The sequence below is a fragment of the Sporothrix brasiliensis genome (assembly GCF_000820605.1).
Source record: "Sporothrix brasiliensis 5110 chromosome Unknown Cont21, whole genome shotgun sequence".
Taxonomy (NCBI): domain Eukaryota; kingdom Fungi; phylum Ascomycota; class Sordariomycetes; order Ophiostomatales; family Ophiostomataceae; genus Sporothrix; species Sporothrix brasiliensis.
Genome location: NW_024467140.1, coordinates 3,249,907 through 3,275,316, shown reverse-complemented (window position 1 = coordinate 3,275,316; position 25,410 = coordinate 3,249,907). Strand labels below are relative to the sequence as shown.

General features: G+C 55.8%; 9 protein-coding genes across 9 annotated transcripts; 5 read left to right on the top strand and 4 right to left on the bottom strand.

Annotated features, from left to right (window-relative positions):
- Positions 1-1,448: 1,448 nt before the first annotated feature.
- SPBR_04573 (uncharacterized protein) lies at positions 1,449-5,321 on the top strand (the record flags this gene model as incomplete). The annotated part of the gene is made up of 4 exons (XM_040762850.1): positions 1,449-3,674; positions 3,747-4,389; positions 4,459-4,587; positions 4,678-5,321. 4 exons carry the CDS (start codon positions 1,449-1,451, stop codon positions 5,319-5,321), a joined length of 3,642 nt encoding a protein of 1,213 aa, XP_040615975.1.
- A 276-nt stretch (positions 5,322-5,597) lies between these two features.
- SPBR_04619 (pre-mRNA-splicing factor ATP-dependent RNA helicase DHX16) lies at positions 5,598-8,795 on the bottom strand (the record flags this gene model as incomplete). The annotated part of the gene is made up of 1 exon (XM_040762896.1): positions 5,598-8,795. The coding sequence occupies one exon, from the start codon at positions 8,793-8,795 to the stop codon at positions 5,598-5,600; it is 3,198 nt and encodes a 1,065-aa protein (XP_040615974.1).
- A 617-nt stretch (positions 8,796-9,412) lies between these two features.
- On the top strand, positions 9,413-10,742 carry SPBR_05013 (uncharacterized protein; the record flags this gene model as incomplete). The annotated part of the gene is made up of 2 exons (XM_040763290.1): positions 9,413-9,582; positions 9,650-10,742. The coding sequence occupies 2 exons, from the start codon at positions 9,413-9,415 to the stop codon at positions 10,740-10,742; spliced, it is 1,263 nt and encodes a 420-aa protein (XP_040615973.1).
- A 545-nt stretch (positions 10,743-11,287) lies between these two features.
- Positions 11,288-12,499, bottom strand: SPBR_05058 (sphingolipid delta-4 desaturase; the record flags this gene model as incomplete). The annotated part of the gene is made up of 1 exon (XM_040763335.1): positions 11,288-12,499. The coding sequence occupies one exon, from the start codon at positions 12,497-12,499 to the stop codon at positions 11,288-11,290; it is 1,212 nt and encodes a 403-aa protein (XP_040615972.1).
- A 753-nt stretch (positions 12,500-13,252) lies between these two features.
- Positions 13,253-15,197, bottom strand: SPBR_04807 (zinc knuckle transcription factor (CnjB); the record flags this gene model as incomplete). The annotated part of the gene is made up of 6 exons (XM_040763084.1): positions 13,253-13,422; positions 13,500-13,739; positions 13,809-13,859; positions 13,945-14,013; positions 14,086-14,634; positions 14,714-15,197. 6 exons carry the CDS (start codon positions 15,195-15,197, stop codon positions 13,253-13,255), a joined length of 1,563 nt encoding a protein of 520 aa, XP_040615971.1.
- Positions 15,198-16,439: 1,242 nt separating this feature from the next.
- Positions 16,440-17,650, top strand: SPBR_05061 (uncharacterized protein; the record flags this gene model as incomplete). Its single annotated transcript, XM_040763338.1, has 3 exons — positions 16,440-16,560; positions 16,669-16,733; positions 16,793-17,650. The coding sequence occupies 3 exons, from the start codon at positions 16,440-16,442 to the stop codon at positions 17,648-17,650; spliced, it is 1,044 nt and encodes a 347-aa protein (XP_040615970.1).
- A 397-nt stretch (positions 17,651-18,047) lies between these two features.
- On the bottom strand, positions 18,048-18,968 carry SPBR_05203 (uncharacterized protein; the record flags this gene model as incomplete). The annotated part of the gene is made up of 1 exon (XM_040763480.1): positions 18,048-18,968. One exon carries the CDS (start codon positions 18,966-18,968, stop codon positions 18,048-18,050), a length of 921 nt encoding a protein of 306 aa, XP_040615969.1.
- A 1,116-nt stretch (positions 18,969-20,084) lies between these two features.
- SPBR_04993 (translation initiation factor eIF-2B subunit beta) lies at positions 20,085-21,485 on the top strand (the record flags this gene model as incomplete). Its single annotated transcript, XM_040763270.1, has 2 exons — positions 20,085-21,337; positions 21,404-21,485. The coding sequence occupies 2 exons, from the start codon at positions 20,085-20,087 to the stop codon at positions 21,483-21,485; spliced, it is 1,335 nt and encodes a 444-aa protein (XP_040615968.1).
- A 1,042-nt stretch (positions 21,486-22,527) lies between these two features.
- SPBR_04657 (uncharacterized protein) lies at positions 22,528-25,359 on the top strand (the record flags this gene model as incomplete). Its single annotated transcript, XM_040762934.1, has 1 exon — positions 22,528-25,359. The coding sequence occupies one exon, from the start codon at positions 22,528-22,530 to the stop codon at positions 25,357-25,359; it is 2,832 nt and encodes a 943-aa protein (XP_040615967.1).
- Positions 25,360-25,410: the final 51 nt, after the last annotated feature.

Here is a 25,410-nt window from a genome sequence, read left to right as displayed (position 1 = left end):
CTCTTGATCTCTCCCATGCTCCAGTTTTTCGTCTCAAGGTCTGCGTCATCTGCTCTTTTGCTGCCCGCCCCACCCATTTGCTCCGGCCGCGGGCCTTGTAGCCCTAAATTGCCGTTTGCTGCCTAGCTGCGCTATTCATGCACGACAACGTCGCAGCTTCCCAGTGAAAACCGTTTTGCTCGCTGCACCTTCCTTGTAATTCCAGTGGCTGGGGGAAGCGCTTTCATCTTACATGCAGCGTTGTTAGGGTATTGCAGGGGTGAAAAGTGGGGCTCATGCCTCTGTCTACCCCTCCGTGATGGGTCGAGAGAGGGCGATGACGATTTTGCAACACCTCTATTTTCCATCCTCGTAGGGTTTGGACAAACCCGAAGGTACCGGATTGATGGCCTTCCAGATGCTTCGACAGCTCGTGCCAAGCAGATGAAGCATTTCCTTCTCCGTTTCCCCATTGCTGTTTTTTATCGAGACTTGTCACCAGCCACTGCGAAGATTCTGTCTCCGTTTCCCGAGGTATCTTACAGGCAAGGGCGATCGAGGGCAGGACAAACAGGCGGCCAGCAAAAGGCAGGTGCCACCCACCATCCTGCCATGATCACCTGTGCCTACTTGGTCACACGGCTCTTTGTCCCTCCCACTTCCCACTCGGTTTCGTACAGTTCTCGCCATGGCGGCTTTTCTTCTGCTCTAATGTACGAATCGTACCAAGCTGCACAACGAGTTGGAGCCAAGGAGGCTTGAGACATTCCGCAGGAAAGGTGACCTCGTTCGGTTGTCTTTGGTTGGGGCATTTTGGGCAAGGCAGTCACACTGTAAGATTATGTGGACCGTTCTCCCGCGTGCTTTCCTCTCTCGGTCTCGCACTTCTCGTAGCAGAACCTTGGACCTGTCGCCCCCCTAGTTGAATCCTCAGCCGCCCTCCTTCCTCCCCAGTCCTCCAGTCTGCCAGCCATTGTGCTAGCCGTACTTGCATGACACTCACTAATACTAACTAGACCAGCAGATGTGCCCAGTCTTCTCTTTCCCTGCCCCTTCCTTGCCTCAATCCAGAGCCTCCCGTTATTGCGTCGCAGCCTTAAATCTTACTTCCTGCCTCTCTATTTTCTCAACATTCTGTCCCGTTCCTTCCCTTCCCTACGCCCTTCCCCTTTTCCCTATCTTCCAGACACTCTCAAATCCCTTTCATTTCCCCTCCCCCGCTTCCATGCACATTTGACGTCAGATCCGGCGATACGCACATCGCACGTCAACAAAAGTGACACATACATCTATGATCTTCATCCTGTCCGTCTGCCACATGCAACTGTAATTATTACTATTTTATTTACTGTTTCATACCTCCGGGTGGAAGATACAAGCCACCTCTCCCCCCCCCCCCCTCCTCTCTCTCCACGTCACTCGGTACTAGAGGGCAACAACAGCCCCTGGCCTTACATAACCTCCCCACAATGCCCGAAACCGAGTACTATGAAAGCACGTACCGGCGTGACCGTGAGCGCGACACAGCCTACTCGTCAGACGACGATGACCGCTACAAGAAAACTACTGTGCGCCGCTACAAGGTCGGCAGCGGTGGCGACCGTGTCGAGCGCGTCGAGCGCACGACCGAACGTCACGAAGACGACTCCAGTTCCCGCCACGGCAGGCCTGCGCGGCGCTCGTCCAATAACCTCCTCGATGTTGACCGCCACGATTACGTGCCGGAGCGTCCACGGTCCGCATTTGAAGTGACCGAGACAACACGGCGCTCCGAGCGTGACCGTGATTACTATGGTGGCCGTGACGGAGGGAGCCGTGTTGTCTATGAAAAGACCAAGGAAATTGACCGTGGCGACCGTGGCGACCGTGGCGACCGTCGCAATGATCGTGAGACCCGCCTCCAACGACGCACCGATGACCAGATTGTCGTCGAGAGTTACTCTGAAGACCGCCGGGACGATGGGCATGGCGGCAATGTTGAGCGCTGGCACCGGGAAACCGAGTACTACGAACCTGCCCCGGCCGCACCACAGCCTATTGTCATCCGTCAAGAGGCACCGGCTCCCGCTCCCATCATACTTCCCCGCCAGCAACCCGGCGTCGTTGTGATCCGTGAGAAGGACCGTGACCGGGACAGAAGGGACTCCCGCCACGATGACGAGTACTTTTATGAACGCCGAGAGCGTCGCGAGGTTGGACCGTTCCGGGGCGGCGAAGAAGTGGCTGTCGAGCGCTACGAGCGGCGCGAAGGCGGCCATGGCGACGAACTCGACCGCCGCCACCAACGTCACCATCATCGCGATCGTCGTGACCATGCCTCGGACGAGGAGTACTCTGATGATGATTACTACGTCAAGAAAACGACAGTGATCCGCCGTGAAAGGTCCCCTTCCACTGACAATCATCACCGCCTCCATCTTGCCGAGGGTGCCCTGGCCGGTGCAGGCCTCGGTGCCCTGATCGGCTCGCGTCGCAACACCCAAACTGGCGAGTTGCCTGAGCACCGCGGCCGCAAAGTCCTGGCGGGTGCGGCACTGGGTGCTCTGGGCACCGAAGTCTTCAAGCGTGCGCACAGCGCGTACAACGAGCGCTTTGGCGACGACGATGGGGACTACCGCGCTCGATCACGCTCGCGGGGTGGTGGCACCCGGTCGCGGTCTTCCAGCCGCCACCACTCCAAGCTTAAGACGGGCCTGGGTCTGGCAGCTGCTGCACTTGCCGTGGCTGGTGCGGCCAAGTACATCCAGTCGAACCGCATCGACAAGGAAGAGCGCAACCGTGGCCGCAGCCTGCACCGATACAGCAGCGGCGAGGAGGATTATGGCCATGGCAACCGCTCGGTGTCGCGCACCGGAACCAAGAGCCGGTCGCACTCGGTAGCCAAGGTCGCTGCGGGCACTGCAGCCGTGGCCGGCCTGGTACATCACTTCCGCTCCAAGTCACGCCAACGTGAAGGCAAGGCACGGTCGCACTCACGGCTGCGCACAGGTGCTGAAATTGCCGGTGCGGCCCTTGCTGGTGCTGCGGCCAAGAAGCTTTACGACAAACACAAGGATAAGAAGCAGCTGGAGCGCGAGCAGAAAGAGGCGGCGTACTACTCGGATGACCCATACTCCGAAGACGACCGCTACAGCCGCCACGGTCGAGGCTCACGGTCTCATTCGCGCAACAGGTCAGCCGCTCCGTCTCAATCACCACCACCTCTCTCCGGCGCCACGCGCACCCCCTACCCACCTTCAGGTGCTGACCCTGAGCTAGGACTGGTTGAGTATGGTGACCAGCCGCTGTATGCCGACCCGGGCGCCCCAGCGGGAGATGGCGCCATCGTTGGCCACCGTGGTAGCTACGACAGTGCCGCGGATGCCAGCGAGCGCGATGACCGACGGGCACGACGCCGCCACCGGCACCCTCACAATGACCGTGGTGGGAACGACAGTGATGACGCCGACGCAGAGGTCGACAGCGACCGTAAATCGAAACGCGAACGAAGTCGATCTCGTCTCCGCAACCTGGCCACCGCCGGTGCTGGTGCCGCGGCGGCTGCCATCGGTATCAAGAAGTATAGCGACAGCAAGAGGAAGAAGGAAGAGGAGGCAAACAGGCGTGATCGCAGAGACCACGAGAGGGATCGTGATCACGACCGCGATTTCGACCGCGACCATGATCGGCAGCGTGACTATGACCGTGATGAGGATGTTAACCGTAGACACCGCCACAGACGTCAGTAACTTGCCCTCCGTTTCCCATTTCACTGGATCTCCAAATAGCAGCTGACGCTCTTGACTACAGACCATCGTGACGATGAAGAAGCGTATGATGGCTACTATGACGACTACGACAACAGTCGGCCGCCCTCGCCACCCCATGCATCGGGAGGTGCCTTCTATCCGCCTGCTCCTCCCGGCGGAGCCCCAATTGGTAACACAGGGGGGTTGATGCAGCACTCAAATACGGCAACTACCAACCTGAATGATTCCTATGCTCCGTACAACCCCGTCGACTACAGCGGCTACCCGCCTCCACCTGGCCCGCCGCCGACACGGGGTGCTCCGGATGTGCAGGGGGGCGCCCCGATCCCTCATGAATCTTCGTCTGGCCCTGTCCCTGGGCCTGCTCCCTACCCGGCATCATACCCTTCCACGCCGGCTGCGATTCCTTCCGAACCGGTGGAAATTCCTCCAGAAGGTCCGATTCTACCTGGTCCAGGTCCAGCATCAGGCGCTCCTCCTCCTCCTCCCGGTCCACCACCGCCTCCCGTCGGCAACGTATATGAAGCACCAGGCGCCAATGCCAATCACAACCCTAATGCCTCCGGTCGTGGCCGAGGCCGCAGCGACGACAGTACGATTCTCAACTCCCGTCAGCCGGCCGCCCACGATGGTGATCATGTGAGTTTTGCCGTTCCTTTGAGTTAGTCTCACGGATCCCCCTTGTCACGTCCTCATTCTGTTGTCAAGTTAAAATACTGACACGCTGTAGATACTGTAAATGACATTGAGGATCTTCCTGCCAAACCGCAAGATGCTCACGAAGAGACCAAGACCGTGGGCTTCGCCCCATTGTCGCCTCAATCATCGCGTACTCTGCGTCGTCATCACGCCGAGGTCCGTGAGCACAGTCCAACACAACCGAGTACCTCTGCACACGACCAAAGCAGTCGACAACTCCTGTCACCTTCTCCATCGCCAACCTCGGCAGCGCACAGCCACCGTCGGCCGGCCGATGACGACGATGCCGTGGAAGAGCTGCCAGACCGCTTTGATTCGCAGGGCCGACTTCTTGGTGGCCACAGTGTGGGAAACTCGAGCCGATTTGGCCCCAGCTCCCGGCATGGTGACTTTGAGTACCGTAACCCTGATGGACGGCCAGATGGGTGGCATGCACGTGGCCAATGGGGCATCATCAGTAACAATCATGAGGGCGGTGTGGACACGTTGGCCGATGCTGTACGGGGCATTCTTGATGGTATAGGTGCCGCAAGCAGTGGTAGTGGCAGGAGTGGCCAGCCTGGTCTCCTTGGGCTGGTTGGAGGCGTTCTTGAGGGCTTATCACATGGCCATGAAGGTGGTTCAAGCCAAGCCTTGGCGGACCGTGATGATGAACGGTCAGACGACGACGATGGGAAAAAACGCAAGCGACGAAATACGTATGCGGGCAAGGGGGCGCGAGACAGTAACCAGGACGGGGACAGTGCTCGAGACGGCCACAGAAATGACCGACACCGAGAGCGAGACCGCGATCGGGCGACAAACCTCGAGTACCTAGGCAATGGCTTCGCGTTTGATCGAGATGGCTATGACGGCAACGATGCTCGGAAGCGACGACGGAGTTGGGCAAACTGAATTGGTGTGTATTTCACGGCTGTCGATATGCTCTTTTGGGTTTCCTGCATTTGGTAACGACTATGACGGAAATGGGAATGGTTCGTGATTTTTGGTTTGGATCTAACTCGTTTGTGTGTTTATTAACCTTTTGGTGGATCTCATGAACTCTCGGATAAATGTGTCTGTGAGTTGATGCTTTTTATCCTTTTACAATACCACGCACTGTTTATCTGACTTTTTAATCACGTCTCATTGATATTATGATTACTATGAAAAGGCGTTCTACATGTGTAATCACTTAGCATGGTGCCGTCCTTTGGCCATCTTCTTGTCCTCAAGTGCCTCCATATCCTTCTTCTTGTGAAAGTGCGGCGCCAACTCCGACAACCACTTGGGCTCAATGGGAAGACAGGACCGCATGTACTCCTTAGTCGTCTGCACCAGTTCAAAGTAGATGACCATGCGCGCGGGGGGGTCAGCTCCCATAAGCACCGAGCTAGGGTGGATGTAGACGGTGGTGGCACTCTTGACGGTGCGGTAACTACCGCCATCGCGTTGCATGCGGGCCGCATTAGGGAAGAAACCGGCAGTTAGGGCGCGCTTGATGGGCGTCATGTGCGAGGCGCCAACGGACGAGAGCTCGACCTCAACGCGCTCGCACAGCTTAGCCAGCTGTTCGCGCACATCACGGGCGCGAGTCAAGCTGCGCTGCTGCAGGAAGTTCTCTTTGGCCCAGATGGGCGAGAAATCGCTGTCAACCCACTGGTTCCAGATGTTGAGAAGCGTCAAATGGTCACCGCCCTCCTGGACAGTGAAGCGGGCGCGGGCACTGTCGGCGTGGATCTTCTTGTCTTTGGGCCGGAAGAAGAGGGCCGACGCTTCGCTCAGCATCGACACAATGGACAATACCTCCTCAACGCAGCCCTCTTTACCAGCAGCGATAACAGCCTTGGCCAGCATGGGGTCCGTCGGGAACTCAGCCATCTGACGACCGACTTTGGTTAGCTCGCCCTTGTGGTTGAGGGCTTGCAAGGCAAAAAGCTGATTGAGCGCCCCGATTAAGGCCTCGGTGGGCGGCGGATCCATGAATTCAAAGTCTAGGAGCTCGTTAATGCCCAGGCTCTTGAGTTGGAGAACGACGCCGTTGAGATTCGTCCGCAGGATTTCGGGCGTCGTGCTCTCGTCCATCTCGTTCATGTACGCGTACTTGGTGTACAGACGGAAGCACTTGCCGGGCCCGACACGTCCGGCACGGCCGCTTCTTTGGTTGGCCGAGGCGCGGGAACAAGGAACAACAACAAGGTTCGACATGCCGGTGGCCGGGTTGTACACGTTTTCTTTCACGTATCCCGGGTCGATGACATAAACAATGCCGTCAATAGTCAAACTTGTCTCGGCGATGTTTGTAGCCAGCACGACCTTGCGTGCATTTTCTGGCGTGGGCTCGAAGATCTTGGCCTGCAGTTCAGACGGCAGGTTTGCATAGATGGGACACACAACGAGCTCTCGGACACGGTTTCCCAGCTTTCGAGAGATCTCGGAGATTTGCTGTTCAGCAGCCTCAATCTCGTCCTGGCCCGTCAAGAACACAAGAATATCGCCACCTGTAGGCTGCGTAGTGTGGATCTGGAAGACGGTCGTGACGGCCGCCAGGAGGTAGTTGGCCTCCGGGGCCGGGGTATAAAAGATGTCGACAGGGTACCGACGGCCGGGCACGTTGAAGATGGGTGCGTTGTCAAAGTAAGTGGCAAACTTCTCGGCGTTCATCGTGGCCGAAGAAATAAGCAGCTTCAGGTCGGGCCGCTCGCGGGCCAGATCCTTGACAAGGGCCAGTAGGATATCAGTGTGCACCGTGCGCTCGTGGGCCTCATCGATCATGATGGCAGAGTAGCTAGAGAGGTCGGGCTCGGTCAGAAACTCGCGGAGCAGCATGCCGTCCGTCATGTATTTGAGAATTGTCTTCTCGCTCGTACAGTCTTCGAAACGAATAGCATAACCGACCTCGCTGCCGACCTTGACGCCCATTTCATCGGCAACACGTGCGGCCACACTCATGGCAGCGACACGGCGTGGCTGTGTGCATCCGACTCTCAGGCCATTCTTGGTGTAGCCGGCCTCGTGAAGATACTGCGGCAGCTGGGTCGTCTTGCCACTGCCCGTTTCGCCAACAATGACCAAAATCTGGTGCTCTTCCAGCGCTGCAAGGAACTCGTCGCGGTATTGGTAAATGGGCAGTGATTTGCGCGTCTCCTGTATGGACAGCTGACGCTTCTCGGCTGCGTCAATCTGGGCCTGCAGAAACTGCTGCTCCTTGGTCAGGGCTTTGCCGTTGACACCGGCGCCTTCGGCCGGCATCCGCGAGTCGAGCGACCATTGGATGTACTGGTCCTGGTCCAGAATGTAGTCGTACTCGCCGCCGTCGACGCGCTCGCGGCTCTGGATCTGCGCCTTGGCCTTCGTCGCCTGCTCACGCTCCCAGTCCTCGTATTCGGTTGTGTGTTTTTCACGGCCGTATGCGTCCTTCTCAACATAGCGCTTGTAGAGTGCGTCCTCCTTCCGCTGGCGGTCGATCTTGCCTTTTTCTGTGATGTAGTCCTCTGGCATAACGTAGCCATCGCGGTGGTCGTCGATACGCAGCCGCTCCTCGGCCAGCCGCAGGATCTCGCGGTTCTTCGCAAACTCGGCTGTCTCGCGTGCCGTCAGTGGAACGCCGCTGCGAAGTTCTTCGGTCTCTTCGGCCACCTGTCGCCGCAGCAGGGCCAGCCGCTCTGTTTCGCGTTTTTTGAGGTACTCTTGGCGGGCCCTTTGTCGCAGCTCAGGCATGGCTTCACTCCGCTCCTTGGCATCGTCGGCCAGGTGTTGTCGCGAGGAGCCTTGGTCGATATCCTTATCTTTTCGTGATCGACCGTCGTCGCGCGCTTTTAGTCGCTCGGCAAACGCCTCGCGCTCAGCGCGGTCACGTTGTGCTATCAGCTCCTCGCGTGTGCCCTCCGACAGGTCCGCGTCATCGATGTCAAGGTTCGCCGCATCTAACTTTGCGCTTTTCGCGTCTCTGTCCGCCTCCTTTCCCTTATCCTCGTCTTTAGCGTCGGGGTTCCGGAACGTCCGGTGGTTCATCTTGAGACGCTTCCGTGCCGATTCTCGGAAGTCGTCAGCCTCATCACCTCTTCCTACATCTTCAACCTCGTCGGACGGCGGCCCTTCCTCGTCACCCCATCGGTCATCAAAGTCTTCGTCGTCGCGATCGCGGTCGCTGCGTCGGCTCGTTTTCGATCGGCTGCTATAGGACTTCGTCGTGCTTCGTCGTGGCGATCGCGATTGCGAGGGACTGCGGTGTGAACGTCGTGACTTTTTGTCCCCCCGGTCGCGATGCCGGTCGCGATCCTTGTCACGATCTCGTCGACTTTTACGATCACGATCCGATTTTGTCGGTGCCACATCCTCCGTCTCATCGCCACCCATGTCGACAAACGCATAGCGTTTGGCAGACATTGCAGAAAACTCAGACCAGTCCAAAGCTTGTCGGATGTTGCTAGAAACCGGTCAAGGCGTGGTGAATGAGGCGTGCCGGCAAAGGACGCCGCTCGATCATTCTGCGCTGTCTTCGATGTCATTCGTTCTGCCTACAATGTTTTAGATAGGCGCTGCAGCTCTAGCGCGAGGCTTATCGATTACGCAAAATCATTCTGCCGGTCCCACAAATACAGCTCGAGTGGGTCCTCTCAGCGCATAAACGCGCCTGCCGATAAGGTGAGACCCCTGGCGATTAATTGCGACTGATAACACTTTGGCTTTTGGCGATTAGGAATAGGTGGCTACTAGAACTGCAGCGCTGTATTCTCGCCCGCGTGCCTGCTGTTCGACTCTTCCACAACCTCAACCTCACATGCTCCGTGATCCTCGGGCAGATCTTTTTGTCGCATTTTTGTCGAATCTTCTTCGTGTCTCTCCTTAATTTTTATTTTCTCTCATTTTATTGTCCCTGCCATTGGGTCGGTTTGTTGCATTGCCCCTTTCAGTCTGCGCCCGTCCCTTCTCGACTCTTTGAACGGACGTTTACTTCCTTTGCGATATCTGACCTGACGACACGCCTCTACCCGCTCTTCGCCATGAGATTACTAGGAAATGCAGTGCTTCTGGTGCTGCTCTCATTATTACACATTGTGTTGGGAGCCGAAGACTTCTACAAGGTCCTTGGAATAAAACGCGACGCCGGTGATCGCGAGATCAAGTCTGCCTATCGCCAGCTGTCAAAGAAGTACCATCCGGACAAGAACCCGTAAGTATTCCGACGCCGGTCTTCCGTAGACTCGGTACAGCCAGATGTAGCTGACGTAGATCTACAGTGGCGATGAAACCGCAAAAGACAAGTTTGTCGAAGTCTCCGAAGCATACGAAGCCCTCTCCGACCCCAACACCCGCAAGATCTACGACCAACATGGCCACGAGGGCTTGAAGCGCCATCAGCAGCAGGGCGGCGGTGGTGGCCACCATGACCCCTTTGACGTCTTCAGCCGGTTCTTTGGCGGCGGCGGCCACTTTGGCCAGGCGAGCGACCGCCGTGGTCCCAACCTCGAGCTTAAGGTGCAGATCTCCCTCCGCGATTTTTACAACGGCCAGACCGTCGAGTTCCACTGGGACAAGCAGGAGATTTGTGAACACTGTGATGGTACGGGCGCCGCCGATAAGGTGGTGGACACGTGCGACAAGTGCCAAGGGCGCGGTGTGGTCATCCAGAAGCACCAGCTGGCACCGGGGATGTTCCAGCAGGTGCAGATGCACTGCGATCGCTGCGGCGGCCGTGGCAAGTCTGTCAAGCATGTGTGCCCCGTGTGCCAGGGCCAGCGCGTTGTGCGCCGGCCGACGCCCGTCTCGGTGACCATACAGCGCGGCGTCGCCAAGGACACGCGCATTGTCTACGAGAACGAGGCGGACGCCAGTCCCGACTACGTGGCCGGCGACTTGATAGTATCACTGGGTGAGAAGGAGCCGACGGCCGAGGACAACCCAGACCATGTTGACGGCGCTCACTTCCGCCGTCGCGGCAACGATCTGTTCTGGAAGGAGGTCATCTCGCTGCGGGAGGCGTGGATGGGCGACTGGACGCGCAACCTGACGCACCTTGACGGTCACGTTGTCGAGCTGAAGCGCACTCGTGGCCAAGTCGTGCAGCCGGGCCATGTCGACACCATAACCGGCGAGGGTATGCCCGTGTGGCACGAGGATGGCGACAGCGTCTACCACAAGACCGAGTTTGGCAATCTCTACGTTGAGTACGCTGTTGTGCTGCCTGACCAAATGGAGTCGGGTATGGAGAAGGAGTTCTGGAGTTTGTGGCAGAAGTGGCGGGGTAAGATTGGCGTCGACCTACACAAAGACAGTGGGCGGCCAGATCGACCAGTGGCGGCCGAGGGTGACCATCTTCATGAGGAGTTATAGACGGGTTCGTTATGGGGTGTACGGTTTGATAGATGGTGTAGACGGTTTCCATCCACGATATGAGTATAAGTGATAGTGAACGATCGATAGAAAATTAGGAATATAATAATATGAACTCGTTCTCAATATTATGAAAATATATTTTAAGTATAATTAGGTTGTTGTTATTATATTTTATGCTATTTCTTAATAAAAGTTGAAATAATTGGCACCATTTTTGTAAATAAATAAAATTAGATAAAATTAGATAAAATTAGATAAAAACCCCAAAGAAGGAAGTCGTTTCTAAATAGTTACACTATTTAAGTCTTCCTCGTTGTTTCCAGTTCAACGGTATAGTAAAAAGATTTGTAAATATAGATCTGTATTACAGTGGACACAAATCGATTTCTATTAATATATACTTATTGTCGCTTTTGGTTAACAATGCTAACGTGTTCTCGGCCGCCGTATCGTTTCACTCATACTTTTAATAATCAATACCACACTGTATCTAAGAATTCCACAAAGGCGGCCAAATATCCTTTTTGTTGCCTTCGATCCATTTACGCCTGTACCTCGGTCTCTGTCCACTCCGCAATCTTGGCACCGCCCACCAGTCGGCCACCCGTCTTGCGCTTCACACGGCACCGCAGCCCGACAGTGTCGTCCCAGATGAAACGCCAAATCACGTACGTCCAGCTGACATGGTGAGGCAGGTTGTCGTAGAAGTCGGGCGCCATGGCCCGCAGCCGCTCCAGCCGCGTCCATGGCACCGCGGGGAAGTCGTGATGCTCATTGTGATAGCCGACATTGTACGCGAAAATGTTCAAAGGCCCGTAGTAGCTGTAGGTCTCAGGGATGGGGATCCCGTTGGACGGGTCACTGGCTTCCGGCGTGACGGTGTCGTAGACATAGTGCTCGGCAATGAAGTGGCCGGCCAGCGGGTGCAGCGACCCGGCGAGGAACGACGACAGAAGGAGGTAGAGGAGCGGCTGCATGCCAAAGGACTTGACAAGGACGTAGTCAAAGATGGCCTGAGCTGCGACGTTCAGAGCGTGGATTTTAGTGAAGGGAATGCGCATGACCGCCATAGGACGAAGGGCATAGAAGAAGATTTGGAAGGTGCAGAAAAAGGCCTTGCCAAGGATCGAGTCGAGAACGAAAGCCTCAGCAGCGGTCGGCAAGTCCGTGTCGAGGCCGTCAACGCCGAGCGACTTGTGGTGCGTCAGGTGGTAGGGGCGGAAGGACGCGCTGTAGGGGATGCCGATCGGGAGGTTGGCCACGATCGCGAGTAGGCGGTTGGCCAATGGCGAGCGGAAAGCAAGGTTGTGAGAGATCTCGTGGATGGCCAGGAACAGGTTCTGGTTGGCCGTTGCACCAAAGACGTACGCAACGGCCCAGAACGGCCATGAGAAGAAGCCGTAGCCCGCTTTGGCAAGGGCAATACCAAGACCAACCTGCAAGGACACCACACCAACAACAAGGTATTTGGTCAGAGGCTCGGGACCGCACAACTTGGTGACCTCTGGATGTGCCTTGATGATGGCGAGTCGCCGTGAGCGGTGCGGCTCTTCGGTGTATGTCCAGAAAAAGTCGCGATATTTCGCTTGCGCTTCAATCGTGTTGGTAGGAGCGGAGGCATCGTTGGACTCGCCATTGGCCGTGCCATTTGACTCTGTATCTCTCGGCACAGCAGCGGCCTTGACTCTTGCCGTTACGCCGTTGCTGTTAGCTTGTAGCGAGGACGCCGTCGCCGGAGAAGCGGTTAATGCCATCTTGGATATTCTGAAAAGGGGTCCCAAATGAGGCCTCGGGGATCGATTGGAGAGCTGATAGGTGGTCGTCAGGTCAACATTCGAGAGCGGATTGATTGGTAGGAGAAGCAAGATAGAAAGGAATGGTCACTCCCAGGACGTAGCCTGAAGAAGGGCTGAAGAAGGGTCGGGAGCCGAAACGATCGTGCAGAGAGGTGTTGAAAGGAAACGGTCCAAAAATAGGGACAACACTATGTCGTACAATCAAGATAAGATCAAATCCAGGCACAACAGGAACAGGGCACAAGCAATGCGCTGTTTGGGTGCCTTTTGGCCCCGTTTTAGTGGTTCAACATGGCGTGGCTTAGCAACCAACCCCACTCTTGTCCCCTAAACGTATTCCGCCACCTAAACCTCAGGGAAGTGCTGTTCGGTCGCCGTTGGCTGTTCGTTGACCCGCGTGGTGCGCAACTAAGGAATAGGCAACATATGTAGAGGAACATCTATGTGGCAGCTTAAGCGTAACAAGAAGTAGGTATTTAGTACATATGAGTATTTCGTACATACAACCTCTATTGAGGTATTGTTACATTTCTCTGAAAAACATCATCCTTTCCACACGTCTTCCTCGCGGACGTCGGTTGCCATTGATCTGTGCCACAGTACTGGCATTTCAATATCTCCTGTTCTTTCACTCGTTACAATCGTCGTCGCCATCGTCCACCGCAATGAAGGACGGGATGCAAGGGCAGATTTCTTGGGTAGCCATGGCCTTTACCAACCGCCGCCGCCGCCACCACTCTGGCCGACATCTGCGGTCGAGCCAAAGTCATTCCCGCCGCCGAAGCCGTTATCGAAACCGCCATTCCCGCCGTTGTTGATCCCCGGGCACTTGGACTGGAAGTGACCCATTTCGTTGCAGTTGGAGCAGCGAACACGTTCCACTGTGTTACAGTGTTCGCTGTTAGTATCGCAAGGGCAAACCAGACTTTCAAAACAAAAAAGGGACAGGTTGACATACTGTTGCGAGGATGGGGGCAGTCCTTGGACATATGGCCATACTCGTCGCAGTTGCGGCACTGCATCTTCTCCATGTTGAGGGGCTCCGGACAATCGCGAGACGTATGACCCTCCTGGTCACAGTTGCGGCACATAATCTTGCGTGGTTCCGTACAGTCGCGGGCCATGTGGCCTTCTTGACCACAGTTGCGGCAGCCGCCACCACCGCCGCCCCGGGTGCAATCACGCGAGAAGTGGCCGGCTTGACCTTTGTTAGCTGTCGGCTCGAAATGAAATACATCCAACACCCAAGGGAAGTGTGATCGCATACTTTCGCTACATTTGCGGCACTCCACGCCCTCGGCGGAACGGGGCTCGGTGCCTGCGGTAAGAGTGAGAAAACAGAAGTTAGTTTCGCTGATGATGCTCGCGATGGAAGAGACGAGACCGATTGGCTGGAAACTTACACTCCTTGGAGGTGTGGCCGCTTTGGCCACAATTACGGCAAGCAAACTTGTCGACACGAGGAGCCTTGCCTAGATGTGTGTTAGTGCTGCTTTGGGTGAATCGTCGACGTGGTTGTGAAGAAGGAAGGCGGCTTTGCTTACAATCACGCAGACGATGACCCTCGCTGCCACAGTTCTGACAAGCAACAGAGGCGTGCTCGGTGTTTTCCATGCGCTCATTGGGACAGCCGCGCGAAGTATGGCCGAGCTCGCGGCAGTTCATGCACAGCGGGATGCCACGGGCAACGGGTTCACCACCATTGACCAAGCGGGCCAAGTTCTCCTCAGCATTGGCAGGCCAGATAGACTTCTCACGGGGGCGCGAAGGCTTGTCCTGGAAGCGGAACGTGACGGTGTACTTGCGATCAAGGTTGCCCTGAAGATCCATGTTCGTGAGGGTGACTGACAGGTCACTGCGCTCAACACCAATCAGGTAGACGCCAATGTTCTCGTTGCGAAACATCTGTTCCATCTCAACGTACGTCACATCGGGACAGGCCTTGACGTACATCAGGAAGGCTGCCTTGACATCATCGAGGTCCTTTTCGGTCGCAGCCGCGCGGATCATTTCAAGGGCCTTATCGGGGGCCTCTTCGGGAACGTCGTCGCGGATGATTTTGCGAGGAGACTTGCAGTCCTTTGTTTCGTGGCCTGGTGGATGTACAAGTTGATCAGCAGACGCGTTACTGAGTGGACAGGACAACATGCACGTATTTTGGAATAGGCTTACCCTCCTCCTGGCAGTTGTTGCAGACACGGGGCGGAGCAGATGGGCAGTCTTTGGCCAAATGGCCTTCCTCGCTGCAAACGCGGCAAATCATGGGCATGGAGCATTCGGACACATGGTGGCCCTCACCGCAGCGAGGACAGACCATGGGCATGCTGCACTCACGAGCCATGTGGCCCGCCTTCTTGCAGCGGCGGCAGACCATGGGGCCGGCATCAGGGCAGTCCTTAGACATATGGCCCTCTTTTCCGCAACTATTACACTCGCCAGAGAACTGGCGGGGAACAGGGCAGTCCACCTTGTTGTGGCCCGGCTGACCGCAGTTGAAGCAGGCACGGTCACCACCGCCGCTGTCACCGAAGTCGCCTCCACCGAATCCAGTATCACCACCGTAGTTTCTGGCATCGTTGCTGAAGCCGTCAAATCCACCACCGCCGCCGTAGCCTTCAGTGGCAGGGCCGCCGTCGGGAGCGTTGTTCCACGACATTGTATGGATTCTGCTGCTTGATGGACGTCAGTACATTTGTCAATATGTATTGCAACTTGCAAAATCAGTGAAAGAGAAAACAAAAAGCAAACAAGAAGATATGGAACGACCAAACGGCGAAATACCCTTTCTAGGTGGCGTGTAGTTTGTGCAAATCTGTTCAGCAAAGCACAAGACGCTATCCGGAAACCCTATTGAGATGCAAATTGAAGAAGAGTTTGGAAGGAAAAGATTCTCAAAACGCGAGAAGACAAGTTACCAGCATATTTTTACGCCGAATTATACAAAACGGAAGGCACCAACGAGAGTTTTGCGTATACTGCACAGGAAGGGAAGGAGCCCGCCGGTCGTGACTGCCTCTGCTGAATGCTATGGACAAACATCCAAATCAGGAAGGAAGGGTTCGTAGACATTGACGGATGGTGCAATGAGAACAGGGCGGAACATCATCTACAGATTCAGGGCACCTAATTGGAAATACCATTCTATTGACAACGATTCTAGTTGTGCGTTCCTGACGGAGAAAATGTTTTTGATAGTGCGCGTCTCTGTTCACGGGTTGGGTTGCACGCTGTTTGTTGTTACTTCCGTATTAGGCAGCCCATCCGCTGTAAGAGACCATTTGCGCTCGTCGTGATCCGTTTCACCACGTGCTGTCCTTTTCCCTACTCTCTTGTTTTTCGCCGGAAGTGGCTGCCGAGAGATTCGAAACCTCAATGGCCCGCTTTTTCCGTCCCTCTCCATTTGATCCTCTCCCTGCCTGTTTTTGCTGCTCTTCTTGTACTTTGTGCCGCTTGATATTAACCAGTTGGTTCCCATTGCTTCTGATCTCTCGCCCCCGCTTCACTCCCACGGATCGCTCTTTCCTCATGTCCCCACCTTTTGCTTTTCGCTCGTTACTTTGGCCACTTTTCTTGTTTGATTTGTGAGCAAGAGGACCAACAACGCCAGTACGGCCCCGGCCCCGGCACTATTTTGGCGGGACGGCCTTCCCAAACTGAACCAAAGCACCCAGGCAAGGCGGCCATGGCCATGGAGTTTGGAGATAGTGAACGGAACACGGCAAGGCGAAATCCCATAAAGCCTGCTTCTGCCCCTCATTGAAGAGCTTGGACAACCCCCGCAACTTTAAACGCACGATTTCCATCACCTTCATACGTACATTCGTACAACGTACACTCATCTGTTCAATCGAGTCACTTAATTTTCAGTTACCTATCTCTCCAACCAAAGGCTTACAAAATGGCTACCAAACCCGAGGGCCTTCCAGAGATGGAGTACCGCTTTCTGGGCCGGTCCGGCCTCAAGGTCTCGGCCATTTCGCTGGGCGGCTGGCTGACTTACGGTGGCCACGTGGACAAAGGTGTGCTATTGCTGACATTTTAGGAGATGTGGCGGTTTCTGTGACAGGCGCGGGGGTAGAGGTGCATGCTGTCTGGTATGATTTCTTGCTGACTCTCTCTCTTTGTAGAGGGCACTTTTGCGTGCATGAAGGCCGCTTACGATTGTGGTGTCAACTTTTTTGACAGTGCTGAGGTAAGATTCGCTTTCCTTAAGATTTTTGTCCCTTGGTATACGCATCTAACAGTCATCAGGCCTACTCTGAGGGCGAGTCCGAGGTGGTGATGGGCGAAGCCATTCGCAAGTTCGGCTGGAAGCGTAACGACCTGGTCATTTCCACAAAGATCTACTGGGGAGGTGCCTTCGGCAGCAACCGTACCAATAACGTCGGCCTCTCGCGCAAGCACATCATTGAAGGCATAAATCAATCGCTGGAGCGCCTTCAGCTGGACTACGTTGACCTCGTCTATGCCCACCGACCCGACCGTCAGACGCCGATGGAGGAAACCGTCCGTGCTTTTAACCACCTGATCGACACCGGCAAGGTCTTGTACTGGGGCACGTCCGAATGGAACGCCGATGAGATTGCGCAGGCCTGGCGGTACGCCGACAAGCTGGGCCTTGTCGGTCCACTGATGGAACAGCCAGCATACAATATTATTGACCGCACCAAGGTCGAGCAAGAGTTTGCGCATCTATACCGCGAAACGGGCCTGGGCCTGACTGTCTTCTCGCCCATGAAGCAGGGTATCCTGTCGGGCAAATACAAGAACGGCATTCCGGACGACTCGCGCTTTGCCAACGAGAAGATCGACTTTGTCAAGGGCTACTGGAAGCGCACAGGCAAGGAGCAGTGGGATGCCATTATCGCCAACGTCAACAAACTGGAGCCCATTGCTGAACGGCTCGAGACCAAGACGAGCATCCTGGCCCTCGCCTGGGTGCTAGCAAACCTCAACGTGAGCTCGGCGATTACGGGCGCGAGTGGTCCTGCACAGGTTTACGAGAACGTGAAGGCGGTGGCTGTGTACAAGAAACTTACGCCGGAAATTTTGGAGGAGATTGACAACATCTTCAACAACAAGCCCCCTGCAGTCACTGCTCGCTTCTAGACTTATCGATACCGGCCAGATGTACCAAAAGAATGAATACAGTCATATTTGAAAGGACAGACTATAGTTTGTAGTACATAAAAGCGAGACAGAAAAACATCCAAAAAAAAAAGGGAAAATGAAACGAGAGCAACAATAGGTTCTGTGACTTGACACAAAACTAAATCGATGTAGCAGTGCACAAGAAGAAATGTGCATTTATGAAAGAGAGTGGACAAAAAGGAATACAAAGCTGAAAACATAGCAGGAACGAGAACAAAAGGATAGCGAAATATCAAAAGCATATCTGTGCATTCGGGATGTGGGTACAGTTTCGTGCGTCGTCGGGTGTCATAGGATGTCGTCTTGAGGCACGCTAGGATCGTGGACGCCGATTCGCAATTTCGTCCACTCGCACTTACTTTGTCAAGACACCAACAACGTGAGGGACTGATTGGAACCACAATTCGCCGGAAAGTGGCGACAAATCGACATTCGTCCAAGGACCAGCGTCGCGCAAGTAGCGGCCGGTATCGCGCTGGAGCTCGCAGCCGCCAACCATAATCGGCCAGAACAGGTTGATCCATTTCTGGTACAGGTAGATGGACCAGTGCTTGCGGTTGCAGACGTGCTCAAAGACGTACATGCGGCCGCCAGGCTTGAGGTAGTCGTACAGGGCGCGGATGTTTTCCCGTGGCGACGGAATGCCGCAAAGGCACAAAATTGTGACGACGCAATCGACGCTGTTGGTCGTGATGGCGTCCGAGATGGCGGCGACATCCTGGATCCCGACAGGCACAATCTCATAGACATCCTCCAAGCCGGCGTCATGTACGCGCTGGCGCAGCGCATCATGCACGCCCGCATTCGGCTCGACACCGTAAATCTTTGTGACGCCCCCCGATGTGCTCACCGTAGCGGATGTGGATGCAATGCCCTTCCTCTGGCGAACAGCGCCTTCGGCAGTCGCCTGGGTGGTGATGCCAATCTCCTTGAAGACTGAAACCCACATGCCAGAGCCGGGGCCGACCTCAATGACGGTCCCGCTCACAGGCAGAGGCGCGGTGGATATCTCCTCGCCGTCGTTGAGCTTGCGACCGTGGCTGAAGCGCCCCTTGAGGAGGGGAACGACAATAGGCTCGACACCCTTCCGCACTTGCGGTCCCATGTAGCCCCAGAAGCGACCAAACCAGGCCGACTGGAATTTGCTCCAGTTGAAAAGGGTTGACCAATTACCCGATCGAACGAGGCCCACGATGGTGACGGGCAGGTAGTACGCGGAGTCAGCTAGCATGAGCCATGGCCCAACGATACGCTGTATCACCTCGAGGAGACTCATGGTGGAGAAAAGAACGAAAGTCAAGATGGGTACGGAATTGGTATTGAAGAATATGTGTAGGGAAACGAGGCAGCTTGGGAATATATGGAAGGAGGGGGATAATCCTTTCGTGACGAGATCAAATGGAGGGGGAAGGTAAGAGGGTAACCAAATGCAAGAAAAAAGAATAAAAAGGAAGGAAGGAATGGAAGCCTCGATTTGAATAAATCGAGAAAATATAAAGGGGGAAACAAACACGAGGAAAATCAAAAGCAGTCGCTGATTGGGTCTGTGGAATACGGTATATTATGTATGCTACAGCACACCAAAAGCTTACCCCAGCGCACGAAGAACAGCCCTGGCAGCGAGACATGGCGCGAGCATGGTAACCAATCGTAGCCTTCTGTTAGGGGAAGGAGCGAGACGCAGTATCTGACTTAACATACTACAAGAGCGAGACTGCATATATGATTACGAATAGGGACATACCCTACCAGAGAGGGGGCAGGCAAGCAAATGCTGCAGCGGACGTATGATACCTTATTCAAAGAAGGGGACCGTCTTTAGGGCACGCTGTTCACGGCATTCCATTATATTTTTCAAATTGTCACATTTAATTACTGTCTCTAGCTTCAATAATTTGGACGTTTCACCGACCTATGGCTCTTTCCCTATCTATTATTGCGCGGCGCATTGCACTTCTTTTTGCTCTGTCAGTAAGACGCGCCGCAACGAAGCTCCAGCTGCGTGCATTCAGTCGCTCTTTCCTGTCTCCGCACAAATTAGTTAAAAATTATGAGGGGCATAGCAGCTTATCTCTTATCAGAAACCGCTTTATCGGACACGATAAGAATTGGACTACGTGACTAAGCATGGCCCTTTCGAATACGGCGTAGTAAGCTACGTGGGCTTTTACAATGCCTGTAGGTCGTATTATAGTGTGTTTGGGGTCGCGACACACTGTCTGGCAGCCCCGCCAAAACGGAGCATTTTGACTCATTTTTGAAGTTTCGAGCATCCGTACGGAACAACACAAACAGGACGACAGAACATCCACAACGACAATCCAAAGGACAAACTCGACACACAAGCTACATATCGAAAAACTGACTAAGTGGGCGTTTCGCAGTCCTTGCAATGGCGCCCACACAACATGGTTACGCGCCAACCCTCGACTCCTTCCTCCATGCCAAGCTGCACCTTGAGGCGGCCATTGAACAGGCGTGCAGTCTCCTAAAGCGTCGCCAGATCCGCGGACCCGAGTCGTGCGCGCTGGTGACGGCACATGTGATGTCGCTTGTGGTGTCCAAGGCCAAGTGGGCCAACATCAACCAGCTGTTGGATCGTGTGTGCCAGGCGGGACGCAAGCTAGTGGACGCACAACCGCAGGAGCTGGTCATTGGCAACATTGTACGGCGGGTACTGGGTCTGATTCACGACGAGGTTGAGGCAGATCGGACCGAGAATGGCGAGGATCCGAGCGTAGCCGGCAGCATGTCCGGTAGCATATCCGACCTGCGGGCCGACTCAGTACAGCCCGGGCAGGTACCGAGCCTAGTTGCATCGCCTTCCTACACAGCACTTGCGCGCACGACACGGCAACCATCCTTGATTGTGACAGGTCCGTACCAGTCCATGTTCAACCTGTTGTCGGCTGTGGAGCCAGCGTCTGTTACGGCCAGCGGCGAGGTGAGCTCGGCAGGATCGGGGGCTTCGACACCCGTGCCGGGAGGTCCTACACATGGGGGAAAGGGAGAAAGCAGTCGCACAGCCGCGCTGCGCGACGAGATTCTGGATGGTATTGAAGAGATCAAGGACGAGATCGGCCAGGCAGACGACCAGATTGCCGGTTTTGCCGAGGGCCAGATCCGGCCAGGCGACACGGTGATGGTTTATGCTGAGCCTTCGCGGACTATCGAAAAGTTTTTGATAAAGGCGGCTGCGCGGCGGCGGTATACCCTGTACTTGGTGGGCGCCACCGCGCCACCGACGCCTAGCACCAGCTCCCTGTACAAGCGACTCGGCGCGGCCAAATGCCCGATTGTCCACCTCAGCAGCACAGCTGTCTCGGCGTACATGTCCCGTGCCAACCGCGTTGTAATCGATGCACGAGCAATTGCCGCTAACGGTGGCATCTTGGCGGGCGCAGGCAGTCTACGTCTTGCACGGGCTGCACGGGCGCAGCGCCGTACGGTGCTGGTGGTGGGCGGCGTGTACAAGCTGTCGCCGGAGTCGCTGACGAACCCGGATGCCTTTGTCGAGTGGGGTGAGCCTGGCCAGCTCGCACGATTTGCTGACGGCAGCCTTGTGGGCGATGGTGGGCTTGCGATCGAGACGGCGGTAACCGAGTTCTTGCCGGCGAACCTGATTGACATCTACGTGACCAACCTGTGAGTGGCCGATGCATCTTTGTCTTTTGTTGTCTTCCTTGTTGATACGTGTTGCTAATAAACCAGTGGCCCGCATACAAAAGACTACCTCGAGAGCGTGATCGCTGATCACTACAAGAGCGAGGAGCTGGAGCTGTACAAACAATGAGCCAATGCAGTGATAAAAAGACCGGTGTTTATTGTTAGCCCATTAGTCTCGGTTTGATATTTAGCGAGAGGATACAGATAAGGACAAGGAAAATAAACAAGAGAGGCAGAATCCAAGCCTCCAAATACATCAAGCGTTGCGAAAAAGTACGACATCCTCCGTAATGCAGATCCAAAATGGGAAGTCAAATCCCATATCTACGGTCCACGTCATAGGCGGTCAGCCCTGTGGCAGGCAGCGCGATTGCAGCCAATAATACCAGCCATCTTGGACAATCAGGCACGGAGGAGCCGCACATGAGGCCTCATCCAAATTACCCAACGTTGGGAAATCATTTTCACACTGGCAGCTGCCCGTTGCCCTTTGGAAGGGAACTGCAGAATATGACAGGTTGGTGAAAGGTTTCTAAACACTTCCACAACATCGACGAATGCCGCGTCACTTTAGGCAACCTCCAAACGGCCTTTCAGGGCATTGAGGGGTAGGTCTGTCCGCTAGTTTAGGGCTAGCTCCCTCCATGCTGGCGCACTTTCCTGATGCGACAATACGAAACTGGGAAGGGTGCCAGGTCCGAAAGAGGAAAGAATTGAAAGAAGGCAACCGTAAAACAGGAAGGAATGTTGACCCGAGCCTGTCGTCGATTTAGAGTCGACACAGTGGGAGGCGCCAGAAAGGCCAAGAACACGAGCAATATGGTCCGTCGCAGCTTGCCCTGTCGTCCTGATGAAAGCCAGCTCCTCAACCACCTTACGCTCAACGCTTGTGCATCAGGCCTGCTCTTACCATGCTAGCTGTCGTCGTCGTCTCCCTAATGCCAACCTCGATCTGGTGATATATACGTCCTACCACCCCGCGTCATCTTCTTCCTCGTGATCCTACGATCACTCTTCCTCGTTTCTCCCTTCTATTTTGTCTAGTTCTTGCATACATTAGCTTTACTTTACTTGGTTGTTATTATGTTGATGGATTCGTAATACCGTCGAGCATAGCATATACACAACTTCAACCATCAGTACGTCTCGCCTCCGAGGCCACAGCAGATATGGCCTCACACGAAGACGCGCCGCCTCCACCATATTCGGAGACGGACATTTACTCCCAGACTGCGGACAGCCACTCAACCGCTAGAAGTTCTACCGCAGCGCCGTCCACGACGACATCGTCTCCTGATGACGAGCTGATCGTCTACACACCGCCTGTATCACCTCCACCCTCCATTACGACACGCGAACTTCAACAACCGAACACGGTCGCGGTTGATGCCAGCGCCAGCCCTGGCGGCGGACTTGAGTTGGGTCCTGATATTGCCACATCGGCTGCATCGGCCGCTGCCTACTTTGCCACACGGCCGGCTCCACCACCTTCGCCTGGAACTGATTCGTTTGATGATACCCATGCCGAACGCCAGTACATTGTCTACGATCTGCCACTGGCCATTGCAGCAAATACATCACCAACCGACCTTCCCTTCCCCGCTATCCAGCTTCTGCAGCGCGATGTGCGCGCCGACGACTGGTCGACGTTTGTGAGCTATCTGCTGCCGCATAGCCACCTGTCTGGGAAAGTCACAGAGGCCCACAACAATGCTGTGATTGACCGTAAGCTGCGCGCTGAAGAAGATGGCAACTCGCCGTCGACGGCCCATCTGGAATGGCTGCGGACACAGCGTGACAGCGCAACGGAAGGCATCCAGCTCATCGACACGGAAGCAAACGATCAACCGCATTCAACCTCGACAAGTCCGTCCGTGTCTTCAGCCCTCTCCCGCCAGCAGCAGCTCGAGGTCGCCGCGTCGTTGCGGCAGTGGAACGATGGATTCTTTGGTCCCCGTGGTGTCATCGTGCGCCTACGTGACGACCTGAGCGGTGCCCGCCACGACCATCAGATCCCAGCACAGCCATGGGCTCCGTCGCCGGTGGACACGGCCGCCGCTGCATCCTTGGCTGCCAGTGACTCGTCTCGGCCAAACACTATGAGGACGCCAATCACTCCCTCGGCAGCTTCACAAGTACCAGCAGATGGCCCCCGCCCAGGCGCACTCTCATTTGCTGGCATGACGGTGGATGGGGACCGTGTTGTCTTTGGTAACAACCGGTTTGTGGCCGACCGCACGGGCCTGCGGATTGGCGGTCTTGTGTTTGACGAGCGCGGCATCAGCTACGGCAACCGCACCATTATCCCAGCGGCACCTCCGCCGCCGCCACCACCACCGGGTATCCATGTTGGTCTTGGTGTCCCAGGCTCTCGTGGTATGTCTGTTGATGCAAAGTACGGTGGTGTAGCAGCGGCAAATGTCGTCCCTCCACCCGGCCGTCGATTATCGATCTCGTCAACGACGTCGTCCTCCTCCTCCTCCTCCTCGTCCGAGTCTTCCCAGTCAAGCTCGTCGTCCGACTCAGGCTCTTCTTCGAGTGAGTCCGCCGCCTCGGTCGGCTCTCTGCCGCCTTACAACAAGCTCGACGACCGCCAATTGCCTGCAGCTCACGCCTACCTACAGCAGTGGCTCAATCACCCAGACCAGCCGATTACCCGTGATGACGTAAAGGCGGCTAACGAAGGCATCCGGTCCGTCGACGAACGGGGAGCACCACCCGCCTACCCCGGCCCCTCAATGCCGGGTCTAGCGTCTGGGCCGGTGCGAGCTGTCAGTAAACCGGCCGAGGCAGCTGCACTCCGTGTCGAAGTCAAGAACATGATGAAACAATGGAAAGAGCTGAAGCGTCGCCAAAAGCATGTGTACCGCCAACAGCGCCGGGCCCGCAAGCATATGCGGAGACAGCGCAAGCATGAGCGGCGCCAGGCGAAGCGCCAGGGCAGACAGGAGCGTCGACAGTTGCGGCGGCTGCATAAGCAGGAGCGGCGAAAGGAGAAGCAGATACGCAAAGAGGGTCGACGGCAGGATCGCCGGAGCGGCAACGGTCCAGTGCCTGTGACAACGATCCCAGCTGTCGGCGGCGGATATGGGACGCAAACAACCGGCTCCGCAGAACATGCTCCTCACAGCCACCATGGCGGCCATAACCACCATGGCCGCCATAGCCACAATGGCCGCCGTGGCCGTCACCACCAGCCGCACCACCATACGCACGACCCGCATGGTCACCGCTACGACCGACACTACGATGCGCATGGAGACAACGAGCCATACTATGCTGCCGGCACACAGATCCCGGGCGTATATAATAGTCACAGCGTTCCAGGTGTCCCTGGAATACCATTCCAGCGAGGCCCTCCTGGCCCCAACCCTGCCCGCATTGCACAGCAAATTGGTGACGCTATGGCAGCTCGCTTTGGCAATCGAGGTGCTGGTCTCGGTGGCGGTCTTGGTGGGGCTGTCGCGCCTTTACTAGGCAACGTGTTTGGCCGTGGTGGAGGCGGGTTTGGTCGTGGTGGAGGCGGGTTTGGTCGTGGCGGTGGCGGTGGATGGGGCGGCCCGGGTGCTGGCCGTGGTGGTGGCAGCAGTTTCGGCGGATTTGGCCGGAGCCGTGGTTTCGGTTGGAGTGCAGAACCTGAAGCAGAGCCCGAAGCCCCAGCAGCAAGCCCCAGTGCTGGTGGCCCGCCAGCACCACGGTATTCGGACAACGCCTCGCCCGCGACTGTGTCCACGGCCGCGCAAAAGTATCGTGCGGCCGAGGAGGCCGAGCAGACCATGGCAGAGAAACAGGCGGAGCTTGCCGAGATGCAACAGAGTCTGCAACGGATGATCAATGCACGGGGCGAGCGTGGCGAGGAGGATCCCAAAGTACAGGTGCAGCGGCGCGAGACCGAGCAGCTGGCGAACGAACTGGAGATGCTGGCACAGCACGTTGAGCTGCTCCGCATCGATGCAGACCAGACGTATGCCCGCGAACTAGAAAAGAAGGAGAGGCATTAGCATAGTAGGACCGATTTCATTTCCGTTTTGGATATTCTCAACCATGTAAAT